The sequence below is a fragment of the Mirounga angustirostris genome, unplaced genomic scaffold, assembly GCF_029215605.1.
Source record: "Mirounga angustirostris isolate CCGP_5_RB_7025 unplaced genomic scaffold, mMirAng1.0.hap1 SCAF_17, whole genome shotgun sequence".
NCBI classification, from domain to species: Eukaryota; Metazoa; Chordata; class Mammalia; order Carnivora; family Phocidae; genus Mirounga; species Mirounga angustirostris.
Window position 1 is genome coordinate 22,028,210 of NW_026991725.1, and position 26,029 is coordinate 22,054,238.

The window sequence follows — 26,029 nt, forward strand, 5'->3', positions numbered from 1 at the left end:
GGTCTGTAGCTAGGCACTCCCCACTGTCTGAGCACTGCCCCCATCCCTCCACTCCTCCTTGGACTAATTCCTCATTGTTCAGGCCCCGGGATAAAGGCCCTTTCTCAGACAGGGCTCCTTCTAGCTCTGCTCACACACCTTGTCCTTTTCCCTTCATGGCACTGATCACAATTAGAAATCATATGTATTGGGCACCTGGGTGGCTCAGTTGGTTAAGCGACTGCCTTCGGCTCAGGTCATGATCCTGGAGTCCCGGGATCGAGTCCCGCATCGGGCTCCCTGCTCGGCAGGGAGTCTGCTTCTCCCTCCGACCCTCCCCCCTCTCATGTGCTCTCTCTCATTCTCTCTCTCTCAAATAAATAAATAAAATCTTTAAAAAAAAAAAAAAAGAAATCATATGTATTAATATCGGTCTCCTCCAGAATGCAAGGTCCACATCTTTTTTGTACAAATGAGTATTGGTGTACAAATCAGGCATTCCGCAAGACAATTTTCCCTTCACAATCACTGTCCTCACTCTGCAGATGAGGATAAGCCACGTGCTCCAAGTTACACAGGAAATGGCAAAGCCAGGATTTGAGCCAAGGTGCCTTCACACCAAACACCCAACCCCTCCCCACCTTACTTGGTCTATGCCATCCATAATCATACAGACAAGTCCCGGGCAGAATTAAGACTTCACAAGGAATTCCTGGACGTTTTCAACTGGTAAGAAAGAAACCCAAATATAAGCCTCCAGTGTACCAGTCTCTCAGGAAATGTTACTGTGTCTTCCCTCTAGGAAAACCCCCAGAGGGAGGAGGTTTTGAGCAGCTCTGATGTCAAGAAACATACTGATACTTTTTAACTGTCTTCCAAGTTTATACGACTACAGTATCCTTTTTGCCCATACTATTGTGTTCAATGCAATATATTGTGCGGGGGGGGGGGGGGGGCTGTTGAAGTGGTGGATTTCCCAGTAAAAACAGGAAAGGGGATACAGACTAATCCAGTTGCATTTTGAGACTAGGTGTCGGGTAATGATGAAAGCTACGTAGGCTGAGTCAGTTTATGGACAGACTTGAAAGCCAGGATCTGTGACCTTAATCCAAGCCCCATGGATAAGCAGGGAAGTGACAAGCCAGGTCTTAAGAGCAGGATATTCTTCCTTTTTCCTGATCCACTTCTGTAAGGAGGTAGCTAAGATTCCCAGGCCAGGCAGGGACTTCAGGAGCAATTTGACTGACAGCGAGACAAGCTGAATGGCCAAACAGGGCTCAAACTGGCTCCCAGGCTCCCAGGGTGCCACTGTACGGAATAGGAATAGCGCCCCCTGGAGTTACACAGGGTGGCGGCCCTCGCCAGGCACATCTGGTTCCCAATCACAGGCAATCGGCTGACGGAACCTCTGAGGTCAAACCAAATTCGTTTTCATTTCAGAAGTTCTCTTCCTGCATTTACCCACTGCTGTGTATCGAACCGTGCCAAAACAACGAATGGCTTACAGCAGTCTTTCGCAGTTCCCGAGGTTGGCAGGACTCGGCTGCATTTCTTTGGCTTCCCGCAGCAGGGGTCACGGCTGAGGCTGCACTCAGCTGGGAGGGGGCGGGCATTTGGGTGCTAGAGGCTGCAGCTTCTTGGCCCTACCCTGCGTGGTCTCTCTTATGCGGCCCTCACCGTTGACGGTAGCTCAAGCTTCTGGTCTGGAAATATTTCTGCTGGTTTCCAACAGCCGAAGGGGAAGCTGCCAGAACATTACTTCTGCCACGTTCGATTAGTCAAAATAATGAAAAGTCCAGCCCACACTCAAGAAGGAAAAATCTCTTATTGGAAGAACACATACCCAGAAATGGCAGAAATTGCTGGTGGTCAGCTCTGGAGATGATCTACCACACCAGGTTTGTGTGTATGTGAAACAAGAGTGTAGGTTTCTAATGACTTCGGAATAAATACACAGTGAGCTGTTCCCAGAAACGGGCACCCGGTTAAGAAAGAGCAGCTTCTTGGAAAGAACCGGACTTGTCAAGGAAAAAGGTGTTTATAGCTCACGGAGAACATCTGGGAGGAGCTACGGAGCTGATGTTGCGCAACAGGCAGGTTATTTTCTCCACTCCTGTGCACAAATAAACGAGCCCCCCAGCCCCCAAGTGGTGGCAGCATGACCCACGTGGACAGGGAATGCACAAGACAGAAGAGAAGTACGAGCATCTGGGACATTTGTCACCACCGGGCAGTCCTTTGTTTCATTCTTGGTGACATGCATTGGCATTTTGTTGGAAGACGCCACAAAGGAAGTGGGCAATTATAGTGCTCCCAGCAGCAGGAAACAGTCTGGAAGACGAGGTCATAAAAGTCTGTAGCAGAAAGTTCTGGGGCAAAAACCCATGGGTCTAGTACTAGCATTCCAGGATCCCAGCAAAGAGCAAAAAGAGTTTTCAGAATTCCTAGCACACAGCACATGTTTAGCAAAGGAGTTTTCACTTTATTCTAGTAACGTGCAGAACCCTGGGCCACATTTTGTATATACCTGCACTTGTGAGGCATGGGAGGAAACAGCGCCACAGCGAGCCAGGCCTGCTCCCTTGGTGGTCACTGCTTCACTCAATGGGACCTGTTATTTGAGCCTGCACACGCCAGCCAGTTTAGGGCCTTGGGGTGAGTGAAGGCAGAGTTAATACCTGCTCAAGGAGGCTTTCTGTTTTGAACCAAGGTTTCTTTCTTTCCTTCTCTTAAAGATTTTATGTATTCACTTGAGAATGGCGGGAGGGGGGTGGTGCCCACACGCAGGGAGCCCCGCGCAGGACCTGATCATGGGACTCCGGGATCGTGACCTGAGCCAAAGGCAGCCACTTAATCAACTGAGTCACTCAGGTGCCCCAAACCAAGGTTTCTTATTTGACCCCAGTCTAGGAATGGACTTCAAAGGTCCAATTTCCTGAACTGTAGAGAAATTTGCATCATGTGTGTTCAAGAAGATCCAATTCTAAGATTCTTCTCATAAGGTCAGAAGAGAAAAAAGGTAGAAAGGATCGCTGCTGAGAGCTACACTGCTTGATCCTGGCACGGCTCACACAAACCCTGCTTCTGGAATGCCATTTGGCTTAGCAGTTGCTCTTCAGACAAAGGCAGGCAGGTTTAGAATTACGCTTGAAGTCACTAATATACCTCTAAGATGTGTTGTGTTCCATTCCATTCTGTATTCCAGAAGGAATGTGTACTGCAAGCAAGCTGTGGTCTTTTCTACTGGCCTTTCACATGTAGCCCCAACCTCGACCTGAACCAACTGCCTTCACATCAACTCCATTCGAGGTCATTCTTAAGCCGAGGCAGGCAATCTGCCCAGAACTGGAGGACAAAACAAAGCTAAGTCAAGTGTCCTCTTACCCCGTAAAGGGTAAACCATATGGTCACCAATCACTTGACTCACTACTCCCCCTTGTGAGAAACGGGAACAGACACAGCATCAGAGGCCTCCTGACAGCTTTAGGAATGGGTTTGGAATCAGAAAATCAGGGCTGGGGCTCCATAACCCAGAGGCAAGACCTCTAAGCCCCCAACTTTCCAATGAGAAAGAGGCAGAGAATACCCACCTTACAGAGGTGTGGTGAGGAGGGAAACCAGTCAAGGGACAGTGCTTACTGAACAGCTTATTCCTAAATCAGCAGCAGTGTCAGATTGGGGAACAGTTGCTGCTTGCTGGGCCTCTGGTCCCCAAATGCTACTTACAGGATCAATTAAAATCCCTTCTTTCATCTGAAGGTTCCACCAGTTCCATTATTTTTCTTGTAATGGAAGCCACTAGAAGCATGGGGGCCTGTGGCCAAAGCCAGGCAACCTAACTAAAAAGGAAAGGATGATTAATCATTACGGAACTAAAAAAGTAGAGAAAGCAAATGGTAGAGGGGAGGGTGGAAGTTCTCAAGTTGGAGAGACCAAAAGGAGTTCTCTGCCCTCATTGCTGTCACCTTGGGCTCCCGGTCTCCTCCTGCCAAACCAGTGTGAATGTCTCCTGCACTGGGGCTGACGTGGGGGTCAGAGGAGGCAGGAGGAAGGCACCCGGCAGCGCCAAGCATATAGGAAGCAACCAGCACGTCGGGGCTCCCTTCGTCCTCCAGATAGAGTGGGCGCTTCTTCTTAAAGGGTTTCGGGAGCTGGACCCAGGAACAGTTCTGCACTTGCTCTGCTAAGGAAGGAGCCCAACAGCGGACTTGCTCTCATGCAGCTAGAGTCGGAGGGGACAGTTTTACACAAAGTTGCTAAGGAAGTAAATTCTGTTTCCATACCTGTGAGGTATTTAAACCAGAGAAATCTTTTTATTTTTTGGTAAGGCAAGTTGGGTGGCAATCAGGAGTCTTGGGGGCCCGACAGTGCACAAAACTTCAAGTGCCCTGAACCCTCAGCATCTACTCGCATGGTTCATTATCATCTACCCTTGTATTTTCAGAATGTGAGGGAGCAGAATTTCCCTTCATTACAAATATCTAGAATGGGGAGATTTGAGTGTATATCAAACAGTGTAAAAAGGGTCTTTCTGTAACCTCAAGCTTCTCTCCAACCCAGTCTCCACCCCCAGTAAGTGGCACACAGGACTCTAACCTTACAAAGGAGAATCCCTAGTTTATCCACCAGGATAGGTTCTCAACCCTACTATGCTGAGCAAAACCACCCCAGCAAATACACCTTCCAGCATCCAAGTAAGTGCCGGCCTGTTTGCCTGCACTGGATAAATGCTGCAGGACAACGCAGCTTCCAGAAATCCTCTCAAGCTGGGAGAATCCATGACTGGGGGGCGGGGGGACAATGTTCACTACTGGCAAATGAACTTGGGAGACGAGAAGAGATAAACCTGTCCCCACCCCATCCCAAGTATCCACTGTACCCCATCTATCCTAACTTCCTGCCGGTGCCCTTGCCCTTGAAATCACAGGAAAATGAGCTTAAGAATGAGTAGCACTGAGGCGCAAGGCTGGCTTGGTTGGAGGAACATGCAACTCTTGATCTTGGGGTTGAGTTAGGGTCCCACATTGGGCATACAGCTTTAAAAAAAAAAAAAAAGAGTAATATTGACTTGTCATCACTATGCATACCCATTAGCGGCAACCAAGCGAGGCAGAGAATTCTTCCCACCAACTAGACAAGTTCAGAGTAATCACTCCCTCTATAGATAGCCTGCATCAGAGGAAAAAAAAAAATCCCACAGCCACAAACCACATCCCTCAACAGTCACCTCACTGCCGGGGAAAATAACCCCCCAGTGTGCTCACTATTAATGGCAGGTGGGCTGCGCCCTTCGCAGACTTAAAGAAGAGCCCCTGAGTGAAACAGGCTTGAGCAGAGAACATGCTTTATTGAGGAGTAGATATAGAACAGCACATTCTACCACATGTGGGGAAGGGTTAGCTTCGGTAAAAGACCTTTACCCCTTAAGAAAACCCCCAGTGAAGTTGCTTTTGGATAAACGTTAACAGTGACACTGAAACTGGTGGGGAGCTGCCACTGACATGCTGAAAAGGGGCTCCCCCAACCCACAGTGAGTATAAGTAGTGTACAGAGAGGACAAGAGAAAGGCACAAATGACCAGAGTTGGGACCGTGGGAAGGGCTCCACGCGAAGACAGCAGTGTTGGAGACCAAGTTGGGAAGGGGAGCACATGTCCTACATCCAAAGCTGCCCCAAGATAGTGGGTTATAATGGGCCGGAGAGAAATTAGAGGGAGCGGCTCTTCCTTTGCTTGAAACCAAAAATAGGAGAGCAGAGAATGGGGCGGGGGGAGGGGGGGTGTCAAATCCCAAAAAGGAAATGGGAGTTCTTGGAAGGGCAGGAGCACTTCAGTCCCGGAAGGGAGGGTGAGGCACTGTAGAAGCAAACGCTGGGGGGGGGGGGGGGGGGGGGCGCACTCTGCCTTGTTGAGTCATGGGCTGAGAGGAGATGTGCAATCATTTCCTACTTCTCTGTGGTGGTTCAGGCAAAAATCAATGCAACTGAGGCAGAGAAGTACAGGTGGGCCAGATCAGAGCGACAGGTACCGGGGAAAAGGGCTCTGCAGTCTTACGAACTGGTTAGCATGCAGCATGAAAGGGAGCACCGGACATTGTTTGGCCCCCGCAAACGTAAAAAGGGGCAGGGGGTCACAAGAGAGGAAAACACTTAGGGCTGGGCACTTTCTGGTGAGGCAAAAAGGACTCGTTTCCTTCCACCAACACACTGCCCACTGGTGAACTCAAATCAAAGTACAGAATCACCACCTGTCAATTCTCTCCATTTCATTCAGATAAATTATGTGCAGTTACCAAGACGAGTCCCTGGGAGAGTCTTAAAAAATACTGGTCTCTCCTCAGCTTGACACTGATCAAAAACCGGTCTTTCAATAAAAATGGCGGAAAAACTCAAAGTGAAATAAAATCCAAAGGGAATGGACCCCTCCCAGTACACACAGTCAGAAATGTTACCTCTTCCCTGCTCTTCCAAAAAAAAACACATGTAAGGAGTAACTGGAAAGGTCCTGGTGGTGGCAAACCATGGTTTGGAAGTCTGGTGACCGGGCAGCAAGAAGCACTAGTACAAAGTTTAGAAGACACAACACAACCTCATGGGGCTAGAGGACATGAGGAGAACCAGTGACTGGACAGGTACAGTACCAAACAGAACACCTTGGGTCAGTGCTACAAGGGATCTGCTCTCAAGTCTAACAGAGATCCCATCCGGGCAACCTCACTGAGGCCGAAACAACAGTTCCTCAGAACCAGCGTCTGCAGTGAACACGAGGGTCGGAGCCAGGACAGTCCTGAGGGGGATGGCCTTCCCAAAGGATACTGTACTTGCCAATCACAAGAGCAACAGAAATGACAGACAGATCCCTAGGGTACGGATTCCTACTGCTGGGGTTCGCTGGCTCAGAGTTAACAGGTCACTTTAAGTGCCCTTGGGAGGGGTCCATTTTAAACAGCTTGGATCCATGGTTTTATTGGAGTTGGATCTTTTGGCCTCTTTGGCTATCCACTCGTCAATCAGGTCCTGCGGGAGAACAATAGGAAAAATGACTCTACATTCAACGAAAATGTCTTTATTAATATACTAATGGTAATAATACACCAAAGGCATAAAAGACTATCTTTTGATTTAGAAAATGTTTTCCTAGAGAAACCATTTCCAACTGTCCTCAGGAAGAACTAAAATCATTCTTCAACATTCACCTTCCCTTATACGTGAATCAACTAAAACAAATTAAAAGTGGGCATGAGTTGAGATGCCATTTGTTTAAAGAATTTAAAAGCACTTGCATGAGGGGCACCCGGGAAGCTTGGTAGGTTGGGCATCCGACTCTTGGTTTCGGCTCAGGTGGTGATCTCAGGGTTGTGAGATCAAACCCAGCATCAGGCACCATGCTCAGATATAGATCTTTTTTTTTTTTCTAAAGTGTACTTCCACAAAGATATTTTTAAATATCTTTAAAAAAGAAAACAAGTGCACAAGCCCTGGAGTTTATGAGGATTCTGCTCCAATCTAAGAAAATCATCAGAAGTGCTGTGTGACACAAAGCTGCTTAACTGAGCTCCTTTGCTTGTGTCATCCAAATTTGAGACAGGAGCTTACTAAAAGCTTCAGATAAGGACAAGATAAGAAGCCTAACAGGCATCACTGCACGCTTTAAAAAAAAAAAAAAAAAGGTACATGCAGGCAAACTGCCTTAAGGAGAGAAGGCAGCTTTTCGGGTATTAAGGCCCCATTTTGCTCTGCTAGGCCTCAAGAGACATTTAGCACTAAGCCAGCAGCTGACAAAAACTTCAAAAACTTTACCTGTCTCTTTAAAACTAGGTGTTTTCCTTTCCAGTACTTGAGCATCTGAAGGGCTTGCAGAGTGCTGACAATGTCCACAGGATTCACAGCTGTCTCCTGGCTAATTTCTGAAATAGAAGCGCTACTGAGAACCGGGCCAAAGTGCAGACCCCCACCTTCACCGACCCCCACCAAGCCAAGCCCCCCACCTTGCTTAGAGGAAACCCAGATGGTTGAAATCTGATACTTAACCCAACCTGTTCAGAGAAAGCTTATCAAGCATTTATTTGACCAGTCCTAATAACTACAAAAGAGAAATACTACAGCAAGAAATCACTCTGACCTGTATAGAAATCAAGGTCAAAGACAGACTTGACTAATTCTTCTACCCTTACATAAATATACAGGCATGTCTTATCAGCTCCTATGTTTGCCAAAAGACTTGGAAAAAAAAATATTCACGTTTTTCCTCCTTCTTGACTTTCATTAAGAATTAAAGTGTTAGGGATGCCTGGGTGGCTCAGTCGTTAAGCATCTGCCTTCCGCTCAGGTCATGATCCCAGGGTCCTGGGATCGAGCCCCGCATTGGGCTCTCTGCTCAGTGGGAAGCCTGCTTCTCCCTCTCCCACTCCCCCTGCTTGTGTTCCCTCTCTCACTGTCTCTCTGTCAAATAAATAAATAAAATCTTAAAAAAAAAAAAAGAATTAAAGTATTAACCACCCCAGGTTTGTAAAACCAAAATCATATAGCCATTCCCAAAGGGCCAAACGCTATGGAATCCTTAGGCACTTTCCGGAGGGTCTCTGCAGTGGCCCGCATCCAGTGGGCCTTCTGTTCTCATATTCAGATGAAGCACGGAAGGGATATTCTCTTTGCAGGTTACCAAGCACAGCAGGGCCAAGTAGAAAAGCTGGAATGTTCAGTGGCATTAACACCTTGGGTACCAACTATCATAAAGAGCCAAAAACCAACCTTTGATAGAAATCTCTTTGCCTTGGAAATTATGCAGGTAACGGAGAAGCACTTCTTTCCAGTAACTGCGATAGCTTATGAGCCCCAGGTCGGAGAGGGGACGTTCCGGGGAACCGACTTTTTCTTCCACTTTGGAAAGTAAGTAACCTACCGAGGAACAAAATGCAGGCACTATTTTATCCTAATCACAAACACCACTGTGTCAACATGGAAGGCTTGAGGACAGGCTGCTTCACAGTACCAACTAGGGGTCGGACATTCAATACGGGGCGGCTGCTGTACAGCATGCTGCCTTGGGATAAGCCAAAGGGGAAGAATGGGGTGTTTGCACTTAGTTGTACCAGATGTTAAGAAAACTCTGGAAGGTTTCACAAGATAGAAACTTTAATAACAATGGTAATCTGTAGGTGTGTGCTGGGAACAGAGATGGGAAGCCATTTCATTATGTCACTTTTTATATTTTTTGAGATTTTTCGATTTTAAGAATAGATTATCTCAGTACTGAATCTCCTGAAGCCTCTGGTTCTAACATCTCAACGACTAACGTTAAATATTATGGGGATGCAGTCCACAAAATCCACATTCCGCAAAACGCTAGTGGAAAACTAACATGCTTTCAACAAATAAATAGGAAAGAAATACAGGAAAGAGATCGGAGTGGGAACTTTCAGATTAAAAGTGATTTACAAGCCACATTGATCAATCCCAATGTATCAATTCTATTTGGAACTAAGTAAAATAATTACATGTGTGTTTTCTTTAAAAGGAACAAAAATCACAAAATCAGGGAAATTTGAATACTATAACTTAGGGTTATTAAGGAATTTGGGGAGGTTTGGATTTTTTTTAATGTGAAATAGAGCTTATCTTTTAGAGATGTGAAAGTAATTGAGGTTGAGAATGGAGGTAAAACAAGATTGGCCGTGAAACGCTAATCATACGTTACAAGGTCTTTTATTATCCAACTATTCTACACTTGTTATGTATGTTTAGAAATCTACATAAAATCAAGTTTATAAAATAGGTGTCACCTGTTCTAAGATATAGGGCCCCCTCCTCCATGGATTATGCCTCTTCCTGATTTCATCACTTCCCACAGCTGGGAAGTGATGGGCTAGAAGGCTAACTCTAAGAATTGTAATTCTGACTAAAATCTCATAGGACAGTGAACACTGAACAAAATACAGTTGATTCTCATCACTTATAGGAGTTACATTCTACAAAGTCACGGCAAGCACTAAATTAGCAAACACTGAACCACTGCTCCTAGGGGAAACAGGGTTAGGTTTCTGTAAGCCTCTGGTCATATTTTCATCAACCCATCGTTATGGTCACCTTGTTCTGTGTTTCTGTTTAATAATGCCTTTTTAAATATACATTGTTGACTCATTAGCATCGAACTCCCGGCCAACAGTACAATCACCTATGCCTAAATGAAGCCTAATACGGGTATTTTCTCTGTAAGACACACCCCACAGCCTTTGTAGATGGCATTTCGGCGCTACACCTAGGGACCATTTAAAATCAGCAACAAGGGTGCCTGGGTGGCTCAGTCAGTTGTCTACCTTCAGCTCAGTGGGATCCAGGCTAGCGTCGAGCTCCCTGCTCAGTGGGGAGCCTACTTCTTCTCCTTCTCCCTCTTTCTCCTCCCACTTCCCCCCGCCCGCCCTGCTCATGCTGTGTTTCTCAAATAAAATCCTTAAAAATAATAAAATCAGCAACAAAATGCACAAAAATATGAAAAGCACGGCACTAACAGACTGCAAAAAAACATGTGGTTACACTGAGAGCCGAAACAAGGCACCTGCTTGTTTGACCAGAGCGGAGAAAATGTGGTGACTTCCTTCTTGCTGCTGTGTGCATGTCCACAACTGACTGCAAAAGTGACAAGAGTATTGATTTGGGGATTACAAATAAATTCGAGGAGGCAAATTCCCAAATACAGAATACACTACTAAAGAAGCCCAAAGCCTCTATCAGGTATAGGGATTGCCACTAGAAAAGTCCTTACAAAACTGCCAATCCCTAATCCAGGAATAGATTTGAAGCCTTATGCATGTATGTGCTGTTCCTAAGTCTCAAATGGGGATAATCCTCATGAGCTTTCTTTCCTATCCTCTATTTCCCCCACTATCAGGTAGCAACTGAGTCCTGTATTCACGGAAGATTCCAGGTAACACCCGGCTGACCAAGGACATTCAGATTCTGTCCACATAGCCGTTCACCTGCTGCACGCCGGGAACTACAGAGACCCAACCATTCCTGTCGCCCCTGCAGCTCGCGGAGCCCAGGCCAGAGCAGTCCCACTTACTGAAATCGATGAGCATCTTGCCATAGCCCTGTCTCATGTACTGAGGCATGGTGAGGATACACGACACGTTGTAGTTGAGGAATGAATTCTTTTCCTAAAGTCAAGAGCAAAACAGATGACAGCACGTCAGGAGGGTTTGGAACCCGAGGTGTCAGCAGTCCCACAAACGCAAAAGAAGGCTGCTGGCAAACGGTCTGGTTAAGCAGTCCCAGGGAGTGGCTGTCACGCTCACAGCTGGTCCGTGCACACCGTTTCCTACGATGGCCGAAGCCAGCCATGCCAGGCTCTCCCTAGCTCAGAGACCAGTCTCATTTTAAGAGGGCTAACTGAGTTCCTTCTAGTCACAGAGCAGGGCAAGGTCTGACTGCTGAGTTGGTCAGGGCAACCCTCTGTAAATGTAATCTATCAAAAGGGGCTGCCTACTGGAAAAGAGGGATCCCCGACAGTAAGCCCCCAGTCTGGAAGGGAGTCAACAATCAAATCACATACTGTACGGTTCCCTTTACACAAAACGCTCAGGACAGGCACACTTACAGAGATGGGGCTGACACTGGTGGAGGGGAAATGGGCAGTGTTGCTCCGGGGGTGCTTGCTGGGGTAGGGAGAATGGAGCGGAGGGCCTGCGTGACTACTGCACTACACTCTGACCGTACAAAACCGCTGAGTCATGCGCTTTAAATGAGTCAAGTGTGTGGCATGTGAATTAGATTTCAATAAAGTTCCTAATAAAAAGTCAGAAGCAAAACCTGGCCTTCAGCCTTCAAAGGCACAGTGGCCTTATCACAGAATGAGCCCAGCTAGAAAACCAGGCAAAAGGAATATATTCCTGGTTTTAGGCTAATAACAGAGGGCAAAGCTAGGAGCGTTGGCTCGACTACAAAATGTGGGCTTCAGGGTTAGCAGGCAGGGCCTTGGACGCTAATTAATAGGTAGCTCTAACCCACAAGTCCAGAAGTGAATAAACCAGAAGCTTTTAATAAAGAATTGCAAACTTTCATTAAACAATCTTTGATACATGGATTTTTGCGACCCTCCTCCCCAACCCTTAAGGGAAGGGCTGTCATTGCCCAGGGTACAGCCTCTTCCTGTCAGTGATCCGGGTCCCCAAATGCCAACATCAATCACCCTGCTGGGGCAGGTAGCTTCTTAATCTCCAGATCCTGCTGACCTTGGAAAAATATCCAATCAGGTGACAGCCGGTGTTGTCCGCTTCTGTCATAACATAAAACAGGAAGGGTTCCACATCATAATATAACGTCTTATGGTCCAGAAAAAGCTTGGCCAACAGGCACAGATTTTGGCAGTAGATCTGGAAGCAGAGACAGAATTCATGCATGGGCCAGTGATTCTTAAATTTATCAGATAAAGGCCTAAAATTAAAGATCATATCATCATTGTTGATGAGGCAGCAAGTGTGCTTTGGTCCACAGCAGAGTCCTATCTTCTTTACAAAGGGGAGATGGAGACAGAATAAATTGCTTCCAAGACCTGTGAATATACACCCTCCACCACCACACCTCCTTCTTACCTTGTTTTTCTTGCCATCCACTTCAAACACGGAGATGGAGCCTTTACGATAGATCTCATCGCCAGGTGGGTGTTTCCACACACATTTAGCCTGCAAGAGAATGGAATTTGTATCAGGGAAACAAACCTTCCCCAATAAGACTGCTGCTCAAAAGGAAAAATGAATCACAGGTCAAATTTAGGTAGTGGAGGTGACAGACAGCTGGACACACTTGAGAATGTACGGCAAGAGTTGTTTTTTTGTTTTTTGGGGTTTTTTTTTAGTAAAACAATTAACGGCTTCTAAAATCATAGTCTAAAACAAATAGTAATGTGTTTATGGTATTTTTATAGCAGTTTAGGACAAGTTTTCTAGATCATACTCTGGCCCTGTTTCAACCCAGGAGATTAAAATCATCTACTACGTAAAAGCCAGATAAATAAAAAATACCCTCGATTCTAAAACACCCTGTGCCAACAGGAAATTCTTAAGCAGCTTATTTCCAGCAGCTTAGAGTTGCTAAGGAAAGGTAGGAATACTTGATGTTCACCTTCACCCGTAAACTTTGTTACCACATAACCATTAGTCTTTTCTCCAGATTAGAAAACAGGCCCGTGACAATAAAGACTAACCCCTACCAAAGCGTTCCCTTTGTTATATAAGGAAGATGAGCAAGTCCTTCTGTGGCTTAAAAAAAAAGGCAAGGCAGCCTGGTTCAGAAGCAAGAAACTGCAGGGATAGGTGGGCATCTGGCCACAAGGAGGCACAAAGAACCCCTTTCCTCACCCTCAGTTGCTAAAGGATTTAATGCAGCCAGTCAGCCATTGCTGGAAATACGTGAATTCTTACAAGGTTTTATGTAAATACATTAAATAGTATCATTTAGGAAGCAGATGTATATGGAACATTTTCTACTAAGTTTTACTGTGACTTTTGGTCAACTCAAGAATCACACCCCAATTGTCACATGTAAATCCAAATACTAACTGGAATTGCTTCAAGAAAGCTCCACCCCTAGGCTTATTCCTATATCCACCTGTTTATTCATGCTGGCTCTTTCCCACAATAACCCAACTAATACAACAATTGTTTAGAAACAAGCCCAACTGTTGGCCGAATGGCCAAAGGTGGCCCATTTCAGCGACTACTCATGAAGCAATGGGAATCAGAAGTGTAGACGAAAACACAGGTTTTCATTTCCTGAAAATCAGTTTTTGTACCTCCCGTAATGCAGATCCTCAAATATTCAAAACGTTTACTTGACCCTCAGATTTATTCAAACCGTTTATTTTCCCCGCCTACTATTGTGTCTTGCCCTTTCGGGCTATTTTATTGGTTAATGCCACTAAATAACCAGAAACAAAAAGGAAGAAGTAAAACCTAAACAGTAAGCAGTTCACATCAGTAAAAATACCAGCCTTACTTTCACACAGGAAAACCGGATTTTAGTTTATTTCCATGGTCCACAACCACAGAGACCAGTCCTCTGCTACCCTCACCCCTGTGGCCTAGCGGCCCCACCGATCCTTCATCCCTCAGTCGCTCTCCCCCCCGAGTCAAGCCGAGTGTGCAGGAGTCTGGAGGGCTGAATTCACAGGGGCGGTTCTGGGCCTCAACACTACAAGAGTATGGGTTCCAGAGATGAGAACACAAAATGCAGTTATTCCCCAACCCAACTGGGGACAAGAGTAGAAGGATAGGAACTCTGGGAAAGCCTGGGCCGTAGATGTTCAGCATACAGAAAACCTGGTAAATAAAGGTGGAAGGGGATGGAAGGAGGGACACCCTAAAAGGTCTTAGAGCCAAATTACGCTGGGATGACAGAAATAGGAAAAGGAAGGTGTCCTGCCCAAAAAGCTCCTTCCTCTCTTCCCCATCCCTGCTCCTAGAAATTCCCTTATTTAAGACAAGTTTTTCATTCTTCAGCTAGGAAATGAAAAATGACTTAAAGCTACAAAATACCTAGTGAGCATATTTATGAACAATAAAATGAGTGTCACATCTTTCTTCCTATTTGAATAGGAAGGACAATGTTCAGGAACCAGAAAGCACTAAACTTGGGAGAAGGCACCAAAGCACCCATTTTGTTAATTTCATAAGTTGTCTCCTTTAAATACGCATTCATTCAACACACATTTACTGGGCACTTCCTGCCCTCGCTGGTTGCTAAGGATACAAAGTGCGTCACATTGTCCTTGCCCTGTCTAATGAAGTCAATCTAATGAAGTCTACTTGCTTTTATCTAGTTTGGGACACATAAAAACTGTGGGCAGAGGTAACTGTTATCCCAAGGAGAAATGGCAAAGAGCAGGCAGCAAGAAAAAAGACAAGTCAATGTGTGTGACAGGATGTGGTTATGGGACATCAGCTGCTTTGGGTGCCACATGGCACCAGCCAGGCCACAGGCTGAATCCTCCCCACCCTGAAATGTGGCTTTCCATTTCCAATGCCTTTGTGCCATTACTATGGACCACTGAGAGAGGAAGGCTTAGAGATGGAGGTCATCCAGGTAGAGGTCAACATCTAGAGCTCCTCTGGCTCATCACCATCATGATCAGAGAACCCCAGACAGCTTACCATGTGTCGGCGGAGTATCGTTTGGCTCTTCATGTACTTTAAACAGAATTCGCACATGTAGAGACGTCCCAGGCGTGCATATTCTTCGGGATAGGGAGAATGGTACCAAGTATCAAGCTCATAACGACCAAAAGCAATTGTTTTAATCATGTTGCTCCCCTCTGTGATTTGGCCTTGCAGCCTTAACTTCTCCTATTGCAGAGAAGAAATCAGAAAGAGGATTACAATCAATCATCTTTGTTCTTAAAAAGCCTCTAGTATGCTTGTTTGTATGCCACCATGCTAGGCTAGGAGAAAAAATAGAATTGCCTTCGGAATAGAATTGCCTTCGGGCGCCTGGGTGGCTCAGTCGGTTGAGCGACTGCCTTCGGCTCAGGTCATGATCCCAGGGTCCTGGGATCGAGTCCCACATCGGGCTCCCTGCTCTGCGGGGAGCCTGCTTCTCCCTCTCCCACTCCCCCTGCTTGTGTTCCCTCTCTCGCTGTGTCTCTCTCTGTCAAATAAATAAATAAAATCTTTAAAAAAAAAAAAAAATAGAATTGCCTTCTAACTCATGAGAAACTTGCCCTAAAGAGGGGTACCTACCTGGACACAGATAGTCAAGATGGCTTCTAGAAAACTCACGATCTACACTGCCTGGAAACACAGGTCTCAACAGACTGTGGCTTTTCTCTGCTCCCTACCATGCTGTGTGGGCCTCGTCTCTAGAACCTCAGAACAAGTCCTTGGTAAAATTTTGTTTTTAATCAGCCTACACCAAACTTCTTTTTTTTTTTTTTTTTAAAGATTTTACTTATTCATTTGACAGAGAGAGACACAGCGAGAGAGGGAACACAAGCAGGGGGAGTGGGAGAGGGAGAAGCAGGCTCCCCACGGAGCAGGGAGCCCGATGCGAGGCTGGATCCCAGGACCCTAGGATCATGACCTGAGCCGGAGGCAGACGCTTAACGACTGAGCCACCAGGCGCCCCACCAAACTGTTTTATAAAGGCAATCTATCACAAATACAAATGCCCCACCCTTATAAAACATTCTAAAACCAAACAGAAAAGATTATCTAGAATGTGCTTTACTACTTCTAAAACTGTATGGATCTGTGTGACATAAATCCACAAGTATATGGGGCCATCCTCTCAACGCAGGTCCCTGAAAAAATATTTTTGGAACATGGACAATGCTTTAATACTGTAATCTAAACTCCAGATAAAGTAGAAAGTATTCTTGGGTATCAATCTCTACTCAGTGGCTAGGAGCTGACTACAGGAAGAAATTTTTTTTTTTTAAAGTTTTATTTATTTATTTGAGAGAGAGAGAGAGAGAGCACAAGAGGCGGTGGGGTCAGAGGGAGAAGCAGACTCCCCACCAAGCAGGGAGCCCGACGCAGGACTCAATCCCGGAACCCCAGGATCATGACCCGAGCCGAAGGCAGTAGCTTAACACAACTGAGCCACCCAGGCGCCCTACAGGAAGAATTTTTAAGCCTAACCAGGTGGAGAGCTGTGATAGGAAATGCTCTGCTCCAGAGCAGGAGAAAGCAGCTACCAAACCCTGCCTCCTCCAAGTTTCCAACAAGTCGAGGATTTGTGAATGAAGTGTTTAATATAATTAAAAAAAAAAAAAAAAAAGGGTAAAGAGGATAATCACTCTACAAGCTAAATTTCCCTCAACACATTTAATCTGTTAAATCAGAGGTACCACAATTTTTTTAAAGCAACCTTGTTGAAAATTCTGCCTAGGGTACGAAAACTAAGTCAGACTAACCGTAAATAAAAACCAGAACAGAAAACCAGCTTCATAGATAAAACGTGGCTGGTCAAACATTAATTTCCTTTATAAAACAACCAACCACAGCCTTTTCCATTATTCTTCTTCACTGTTCTCTTAATTCTTTTAGAGCTAGACTGGAGGGCTGAGGAAACCCTGCAAAGGCTAGTTCCTGGGCGGGGGGGGGGTGGTGGTGTTATGAGAACAAGAGAGGCTTAGCCACCAATCTAGAGGCTCTCAGAATTGCATATTGCCCAATTGAGACCAAGGGGCACCTACTGTCTAAACCGGCTTCAACACTCCCACCAAACAGGTCCTTCTGGGAGGTGAGGTGGAGAGGGAAAAACGGTCAAGGCAAAGGAAGGGAGGAGGGGAAATTAATTTTAAATATGAATGGGAAGTAGGATCATCCTGAAAAGGATAGCTGGGGGAGGGGAAAGAGATTCATGCAGCAAAGGACCAAAGGACATTTATTTCCCATCAACTGATTGCTGATCACTTTTCTTGGCAATTGTACAAGCCCTTCACAAGTGGTCCACAAGCTTGAAGGTTTTAATACTCACCAAATCCTCTGAAGCCCGGGCTTGTGCTCTTCGGAAAAGATCCAAGTCATACTCGCTAGTCAGGTTTTCCAAGAGAGGTTCCCGAGTGTTCCCATAGGTCTGTCTATGTTCCTAGGAAAATAACCAGAGCGTGATTCTTTCTGCTTCTAAGAACTTCATCTATTTCATTTCAGTCAATGCCAACCAGAGGGCCAAGCACAACTAGAAGCTATTTATTTAGTGCCTACTGTATGCCAGGCATTATACTAGGCACTGGGGACTGAGCATAAGACACACTATTACCAGGTTAATGCCAAAAACAACCATTATCCACCCTAGTGAATCTGTAAAGAAAATGCTCCTACACCTTCAAAAGGGAGTTTCATTCTTCTCTCTCTAAATGAGCACCTCGAGGGTCAGAATTCTATGCCTCCATTTCTTCATCTGAAAATGTGCATGACAATACAAATAAATAAAATATAACAAACCCAAACGCACTACAAATTCCTAGAATCTTGAGACCTGGAAGGAACCTTGGTGGATACTCCCATATTTCAAAGCAAAGCAAAACAAATAGCACAAAATCTCTGAGACTTAGAGTCTGAGATTTTAGACTGAAAGGAAAAGCTGCAATGAAGAAGGGGTATCTGCACTAAGTGGTCCTTGCTAAATTCTATCCCTGCAGTCGCTGGGCCCAAGACACTGTCCACCCAAGGCCTGAAAGTCTCGCCTGAGATCTCCAGCCCCAGTGCATGGGAAACACAGGCTGGCCCCTTTAAAAACCACTGTACTAAATATTAAGCAAGAAGAAAGAGACAATACTCATAGAAAATCAGCAGCATAAAAATAAGCCAGTTCTCAATAAGTATTAAATCTCACCATGGCAGTCATGACAAGTACCCTGGCACCGGAAAGAAAGGCCACAAAGGAAGCACTTCCCTTTTTAAACCTCTGATTCTAGCCCTTCCCACTCTGCCCTAGACTCCACCTCCCACCCATAGAATAGAAGATAATGGTTGTTAAGTGGAGTGGATGGCTCATCCCAGGGAGAACATTATAGAATTCACATATATATTAGCATATGAAAAAACTATTCACCAATACCTTGACCCCTATTACAATTTCTTCAGGTTCCTCTGGGCCCATCTGACCGGTATCTTTTGCATTTGGACTCTGTCATCTAAGATTCAGATTCTAAATATTAAGTTATTTCTTCTAGTTTCATAAACATTTTTTTAAGCTTAAAAAAAATATCCTATCCAGCATTTTTAACAGCAAAGTTGGATCCAAATAACCTAGCTCAAATTTTGGAAAGCAGATGTTTATAAACTAAATTTCAGCAGCTTTTACTTCAGACATTCTTTCTACCCCCATATGATTTCTGGGCAAATTACTTCTCAAAACCTCTGTTTTCTTATCTATGAAACAGGTAATAGACCATCCATCACAAAGAGTTGTCATAAAGATGGTGGGAACAACATAACCATGCCTAGTGCCTAAGCACATAAGCACTCAATAAATGCTATTATCATGTTACTCATTCCACGTCTACCCAGTTTGTAGATAAAAACACTGAACAAGGCAGAGGGAAGCATACAACTTTGCACCTGACAGCCCACTACCAGAACCCTCCCCTCTAGTAACCCCACAGTCTGGTGTAGGAATTCAGCTACAAATTCGCCCACTACCCGTTTCCTGCTGGCCCATATCCATCTCATTCATAAGATTATCATTTTCAGGGGCACCTGGGTGGCTCAGTCGTTAAGCATCTGCCTTCGGCTCAGGTCAGGATCCCAGGTCATGATCCCAAGGTCCTGGGATCGAGCCCCACATCGGGCTCCCTGCTCCATGGGAAGCCTGTTTCTCCCTCTCCCACTCCCCCGCTTGTGTTCCTGCTCTATCTCTCTCTCTGTCAAATAAATAAATAAAATCTTTAAAATAAAAAAAAATTTAAAAAAAAGATTATCATTTTCAAGGCAGTGAGGATGACCAAAAAAGTAAATACATGGTTTGGCATATTTTTGCCTTAATGAAGCTGTGCTAAGTATCCACAAGCCATACATTAAATAACCTAATGCCTAAATAAGCCAATATTCCAACTCTATGAAAAAATAAAAATACACATCAGACAAAGACCGAGAGGGCGCCTGGGTGACTCAGTCATTAAGCGTCTGCCTTCAGCCCGGGTCATGATCCCAGGGTGCTGGGATCGAGCCCCGCATCAGGCTCCCTGCTCAGCAGGAAGCCTGCTTCTCCCTCTCCCACTTCCCCTGCTTGTGTTCCCTCTCTCGCTGTGTCTCCCGCTATCAAATAAATAAATACTAAAAAAAAAAAAGAAAGAAAGAAAAAGACCGAGAGATCGCATAGCAAAACACGCACTGGGAGGAGGGGGTTCCTATCTCAGAGGGTGATTTTTATTGGAATTTTTCTTCTCTAATATTTTCGGTATTTTCAATAGGAAGCATTTAACACATTTATAAATATCAGTCACATATACTTATAAATCATGTTTACAATAAATCTTAAGTTAAATTTTATGCAAAAAATTTTTTGAAGAATTTTTTATGAAATGAGGAAATTATAGTTCATGTTATTTAAGTGAAAACACAGAATCCAAAGCTGTACTTACAGTAAAATCCAAGTTACATAAATAAGGCATTATGTAAAAGGCTAAGAAGAAATATCCCCAAATGCTAACATGGCTACTTTTTAGGTAGTAGGATTGATGTTTATTTCTGTATACTTTTCTTATGTGTTCTGTATTTCCTACCACAAATGTGCATTACTTTTGGGGCACCTGGGTGGCTTAGTCAGTTAAGCATCTGACTTTGGCTCAGGTCCTGGGAGAGAGCCCAGCATCATTGGGCTCCCTGCTCAGCGGTGGGGATGAGGGGGGGTGGTCTGCTTCTCCCTCTCCCACTCCCCTAGCTCATGCTCTCTCTCAAATAAAATCTTGAAAAACAAAACAAAAACAAAAACAAATGTGCGTTATTTTTAAAAGTAGAAAAAAAGTTAAAATACTACCCAAAAAATCTTCTTATAGAATATATCACCCAATTAATACTTTTTATCATTCAGGAATTTTGTTTTCCCATTAAAATACACAGATCACCACTTAGTTTGAATACTTTCCTTTATACAGGCATCTCCAACATCCTGTTCGAGTGACTAAATTTAACCCTTTACAACTAAAGTGAGGTTTACAAACAACCACAGGAGTGAATTTTTTTTCATCTAAATCCTAATTGTATTTTGTTTTTCGAAGCCTCCTGGTTTCCACTCTTAACAACCCAGTTTGAGGGGGATTATGGCAAACTCTTAAGGGCCAGAGAAGGGCCCTTCTACTTGAGAATACCAAATGGCAAATGTGAAAAGCAGGGCTTAGAAACCAAAAGCAATCAAACGCAATCACAAGAATTCGTGTTAATTATTTAACTTTTTCTCACCATATATTTCTCTTTCTGCTCTTTGCTCAGCCCAGAATTCCTTTTCTTCCTGAGTTCAGCCACCTTTTCCTTATACCGCAGCTGCCTCTCTGTTGGTGCCTAAAAGGCAAGAAGAGGGACACTGAGAAGCTAGCTAGAAAATGCATGATGTCATTCAGTTTCAAAATGAAAGTAACAACACAAAACAAAACACAACCTGGGCAGGGAAGAAAAACATGCCAGATGCGTGACAGCCATCTTGAGAGTACTATGGCGAGTTTAAAATTCCAAACTGGGTTCCCAGACCGCTATGTTACTGTCAGTTAATATGGGATCAAACAGATTAAGGAGGGATGTCTCCACCAGAGCAACAGGAATAAAATAAAGGTATTTCAATTCAATAAGCATTTCTTGAATGTTTACTGTTTTCCAAGCACTGATACAAGAATGAATAAAACTTTTAAACTGAGTAAGCTGAGAACCCCAGACAGACAATGAAAACAAGAGCAGCTACCATTTATGGCATGCTTATTACCTGCCAAGCACCGGGGATGGGCATTTTGTTAGCCGACTACCCTACCAGGCAGGTATTATTCACTCCTTGTTATTAACAAGGAAATAAAATTTAGGGACCTGCCTAAGACCACACAGCTAGCGTCACAGAATCACAGTATTCAAATCCAGATCTGTTTGGCTCCAAACCCAAACTTTTTCCTCCTCACCAGGCTTCCTCTGCTACCCATCTATAATCTAACCACAAAAACAGACATCCGTATGATGAGGTGTGTATATATACGTGACAAGGGCTAAACCAGCATTCTGAGAACACTACAACAGAATACCTAAGGAAGAAATTCCTCAATGGTAGGAGGTCTGGGAAGAATTCCTACAACAGCTGAGAAGTGTTCAAGGCCTTGAAGGATAAACACAATCTCTTGGCACAGAGTTAGCCAGAAAAACAGCAAGAGCAAAGACCAAAGGCATTCATGGAGGAACAGGAATTAAGCGTCATCAATAAGCAGGAATATTCAGAGAATCAGAAAGATTAGGGCAAAGCAGCATCTTGGAATCCAAGGCAAGAGAGAAGTAGAAGGAAAATGACACCATCCACAAGTGTCAAATGCTAATAAGCACAAGTCACTGGTGACCTTGGAAACATGCCAGCACAGTGAGGGGGTTTGAAAGTAACAAAGGGTTAAAATGGAGATGCGACATGAGGGCATGGAGCAGCAAGTGTAATCTCTGAAATAATCAGGATTATGTGTGATAACTATTATTTTCATAAACAACATGATTCCTTCATTTATGAGGCAGAAGTGCTTGTTTCATGAAATTTTACTCTCTGGAAAGCAAATATGCTTCTGAGTGTACAAGTAAAGACGACTTAAGACGAGTTACTTAGAAATACCACGGGAACAAAAGACAGAGAGAGACCTAACACCCGATCCCGGGCAGAGGAGATCCAAGACTTGGCTCTCAGGCTGTGAGCGGCCGGAGCTTGAACAAGGCCCGTACCTGGTGCCTGGTTGCATGCCTGTTGTTGTCATCTTGCCTGTGGGACAGCATCCTCTCTTCTATCTGCTTATCCCGGCTCTGTGCTCTCACCTGCAACCATCAACAACGTCAATAAATCCTCCTGCTTCTAAGACTAAATTTACTTAAAAGCATAAGAATACAATGGTAATCCCTTGAATTTATGTTGCGCTTTTACTTTCAAAGGATCTTCGTGTTTATTATCACAAATCTCTACAAGAACAGGTAAGGCAGGCCTCACGGTCTGCTTTCTCAGCCATTAACTGAGAATCAGAGAAGCGAAATCATCACAGCTCCATGGTGGTAAGGCGAAGATTTTAATGAAGTCTGATAACTCTGAGCCTGGACCCTTTGCAATGCACAATGGGTAAGAAACAAGAAACCGTGAGGAAGTGCAAGAACAGGGTGAAGAGGTGCAAAAGAAAAGCCTGGATAGCTGGAGATCAAGTCTACGGGGAAACTGAACTCTGCAGTTATGTGATCTTAAGACAAATCACATCAGCTCTCCAACAGTTTCCGCTTCACCTTCTGGAAGTGAGGGCTCATATGCAACCTCCTGTTCCACTTCACAACAAAACTCAGCACGGTCAAACAGGACGACTGATATTTTCCCACAAATCTGCTCCTCCCACCATTCCTTCTATCGACAGATAGCAACACTTTCTAACCAACTCATCAGGTCAAAAACTTGAAGGTCGTCCTTGCTGCTTCTCTTTCTCACATCACATCCATCAGCAAGTCTATCAGGCTACTCCCTTCCAAAATATATCCTGAACCCGATCAGTTCTTACTATCTCCACAGATACAGCACTAGCCCGGGCCACCAGCTACTGCCTGAGCTTCGGCAGTCGACCTGCATCAACTCCCGCCCCGACCAGTCCATTCTCCACACACGACAAGCTGTGATTTTTAAAAAGCGTTTATGAAATTATATTAGACCTCTGTTACAGCCCTCCAAGTGCTTCCCACCGTCGTCACAATAAAGACACACTCCTTGTGCTAAGGCCTACGGGTCGTTCAGGATCTGGATCCTCCTTCCTCATTTCCGATCATGCTCCAGCCACACTGGCCTACTTCTGGCCCCTCCAACCCAGCAGTTGATCCCCACCTCACAGCCTTTGTGCTTGCTCAGCTTTCCATCTACATCTCTTCTCCTAGATCTGGACACAATTGTCTCTTTGCCCTCAGCCATGACTCAAGTCAAATGCCAACTCCTCTGGAAGGTCTTCCTTAACGACCTGAGCAAAAGCAGTGCCGTACCCATCACCCCCAAAACATCCATCACCCCCAAAACAGCCATCACCCCCAAAACAGCCATTCTGTATCTTTAGTTTTTTTTGTTCCTCACAGCATTTATCACTGCGTGAAATTCTTCTCTACTTACTCATCTGTATGCGTTTTGCCTCCCCCCATGAGAAAGTTAGCTCACTGAATGCAGTCTTTTTATCTCATTCAGAGAACCCCCAGGTACCTGGATGTATGCAGTCATGACATTCTGTAACCAAATAAAAATGGCAATATCCTTGATTGCAAACGCTTACCAGGAAACTCAAGAGTAATCATGTATATGCAAGTATGTTAAAAATGACAGAGCTTTCAATAAATGCCAGGAATTAGTCTAATTTTTCCATTTGGGATTCTAAATTAATAAAAACATGTATCTTTCAGAAATTCCCCGGATCCTCTAAGTTCCAGTAGTAGAGATGGATTATGTGGAGCCTCATTTCTCTTGCGAAGAAGAAAGCACAAGAGAGGAAAGATTCAGGAAATGCTTTCCTTTTTTCCAGAATTTTCTTCCCCAAACTGAATTCTTTTTCTTTTCTTTTCTTTTTTTTTTTTTTTTTAAGATTTTATTTATTTCTATGTCAGAGAGAGAGAGGGAGAGAGCACAAGTGGGGAGAGTGGCAGGCAGAGCGAGAAGCAGGCTCCCCGCTGAGCAAGGAGCCCGATACGGAACTCGATCCCAGGACCCCGGGATCATGACCTGAACGGAAGGCAGGCGCTTAACCGACTGAGCCACCCCCAGGCGTCCCCTTTTTCTTTTTTAAAAATAAATTGCTTCACTTATTCACACTGCCACAAGCCAACAATTTAACAAGTTGTACCTCAGAAAGACTTCAATTGTGAAACCGTCCACAGTATCAGATCGTGATATTTAAAGACAAGATGCAGAGGACAACTCTCAAAAAAAAAGAGATCACGGTTCTTTTCAGAGAAAGAAATATCTAGTGCCTTGTCCGTGATCTGATGCAGATGTTGGCCAAGCTCTTCCTGTTTTGATCTGGTCTCAGGCGAATGGCAAGATAATGGGAAGACCTACCACTCGCTCTTACGTGGAGGAGCAGAAGAAATGACCTTCCTTATACAAGAAAATTTGGAATGAAGAAAAATAAGAGTGTCTTCAACCTTAAAATCCATGTAAGCATTCAAAGTATACTACTTTGATGAAAGACTAAACACATAGAGAAATTTCCTATGGTGTGGTCTAGTTGTGAATAAGAGACCAAATTCCTGAATCAGAAAGAACTAATGTTGGCTAGGGATTCTAATTTTTCATAGGATGAAATTGGCTCAGACGGGAATAAATCTGTGACCTCGGCATTGTCAGAAAATAACAGCCACAAGAACAACAGTTAATACTTTGATCTAATGAGCTTGGATGACCTGTCCAAATACTACCCACGCAACCCATTTAATTAAGCATGTTTCAACTCTTGCTTCCCCATTATTAGTTCCATCCTTGGTAGAAGCAACCCACACAGAAACATATAACATAGGATCTTAGGCTCTCCCAAATCCATTACCCCCAGATCCCAAGGGTTATTTAGGACTATATTTCTCAAGAATTTAAAACAAGAATTAGCCAAGAGTAGGTGTGACTGACAGTAACAAAAACAAAAACTATTCCACGGAAACAGAGAAAAAGGAAAATAATTATGAAAAAATTTAAAGAGCAAAATGTCTTCACAGATTTGTGAGAAGAGAACCTAATGCATAACTACTGAGATCACATATTTATGCGAATTATTTCCTAATGGAAAAGGTCCCTGGCAGTCATTGAAGTCAATGATATTCCAAATATTCCATACATAATCTCCCTATTAATTTCCTTCAAAGCATTCATTACCTACTAGAATTCTTTTACCTGTTTAACTATTTTTTTAAAAAACAACTGTATTTTTATTGTTTCCTCCACCAGAATGTAAGAAAAAGGACCTTGCCTATTTTGTTCACACTGGATCCCCAGTGTTTAGCAAAGTGCCTGGCAAACCTTAAGTAAGCGCTCACTTGGTAAGTATACATCAAGTAATGAATACAATTACCTTGCATTCATCAGCTGAAAGGTTATGATAGAGCGGGCATCCTGAGATGGAGAAATGTCTCTCGTGTTTTCCTGTAAGATGTCCTGTTAAAAGAGGTAAAAACTTAATCTCAAGATAAAAGATTTAAGCTCATAAAATGATAGTTTTCTGTATGTCAACCGTGTTATTTTGCTGTATCATTTTTATGGAATATATATCTGATCAGAGATTGAATCCACCAAAGGTAAGTGATGTCAGGGCCATAACTTGTACCCACAATAAATTCTTTTCTTCCACAGGATGGATCTGGCAATCTTTGAACATACTTGTATATGTTCAATA

At 44.2% G+C, this 26,029-nt stretch overlaps 1 protein-coding gene across 2 annotated transcripts in view; it reads right to left on the reverse strand.

Annotated features, from left to right (window-relative positions):
- Positions 1-382: 382 nt before the first annotated feature.
- The window catches only part of KAT7 (lysine acetyltransferase 7), a 36,021-nt gene continuing 10,374 nt past the window's right edge, over positions 383-26,029 (reverse strand). The window contains exons 5-15 of one of the 2 annotated variants that reach the window (XM_045889106.3): positions 25,709-25,791; positions 22,368-22,457; positions 20,874-20,972; positions 17,449-17,559; positions 15,123-15,314; positions 12,567-12,656; positions 12,207-12,347; positions 11,039-11,132; positions 8,728-8,874; positions 7,777-7,883; positions 383-6,993 (exon numbers count right to left, since the gene is read on the reverse strand). In XM_045889106.3, coding sequence (XP_045745062.1) covers positions 6,892-6,993; positions 7,777-7,883; positions 8,728-8,874; positions 11,039-11,132; positions 12,207-12,347; positions 12,567-12,656; positions 15,123-15,314; positions 17,449-17,559; positions 20,874-20,972; positions 22,368-22,457; positions 25,709-25,791 — 1,256 coding nt within the window. In that variant the 3' untranslated portion in view covers positions 383-6,891. The remainder of the gene's footprint in view (positions 6,994-7,776; positions 7,884-8,727; positions 8,875-11,038; positions 11,133-12,206; positions 12,348-12,566; positions 12,657-15,122; positions 15,315-17,448; positions 17,560-20,873; positions 20,973-22,367; positions 22,458-25,708; positions 25,792-26,029) is intronic. The other variant, XM_045889107.3, reaches the window with a different exon arrangement.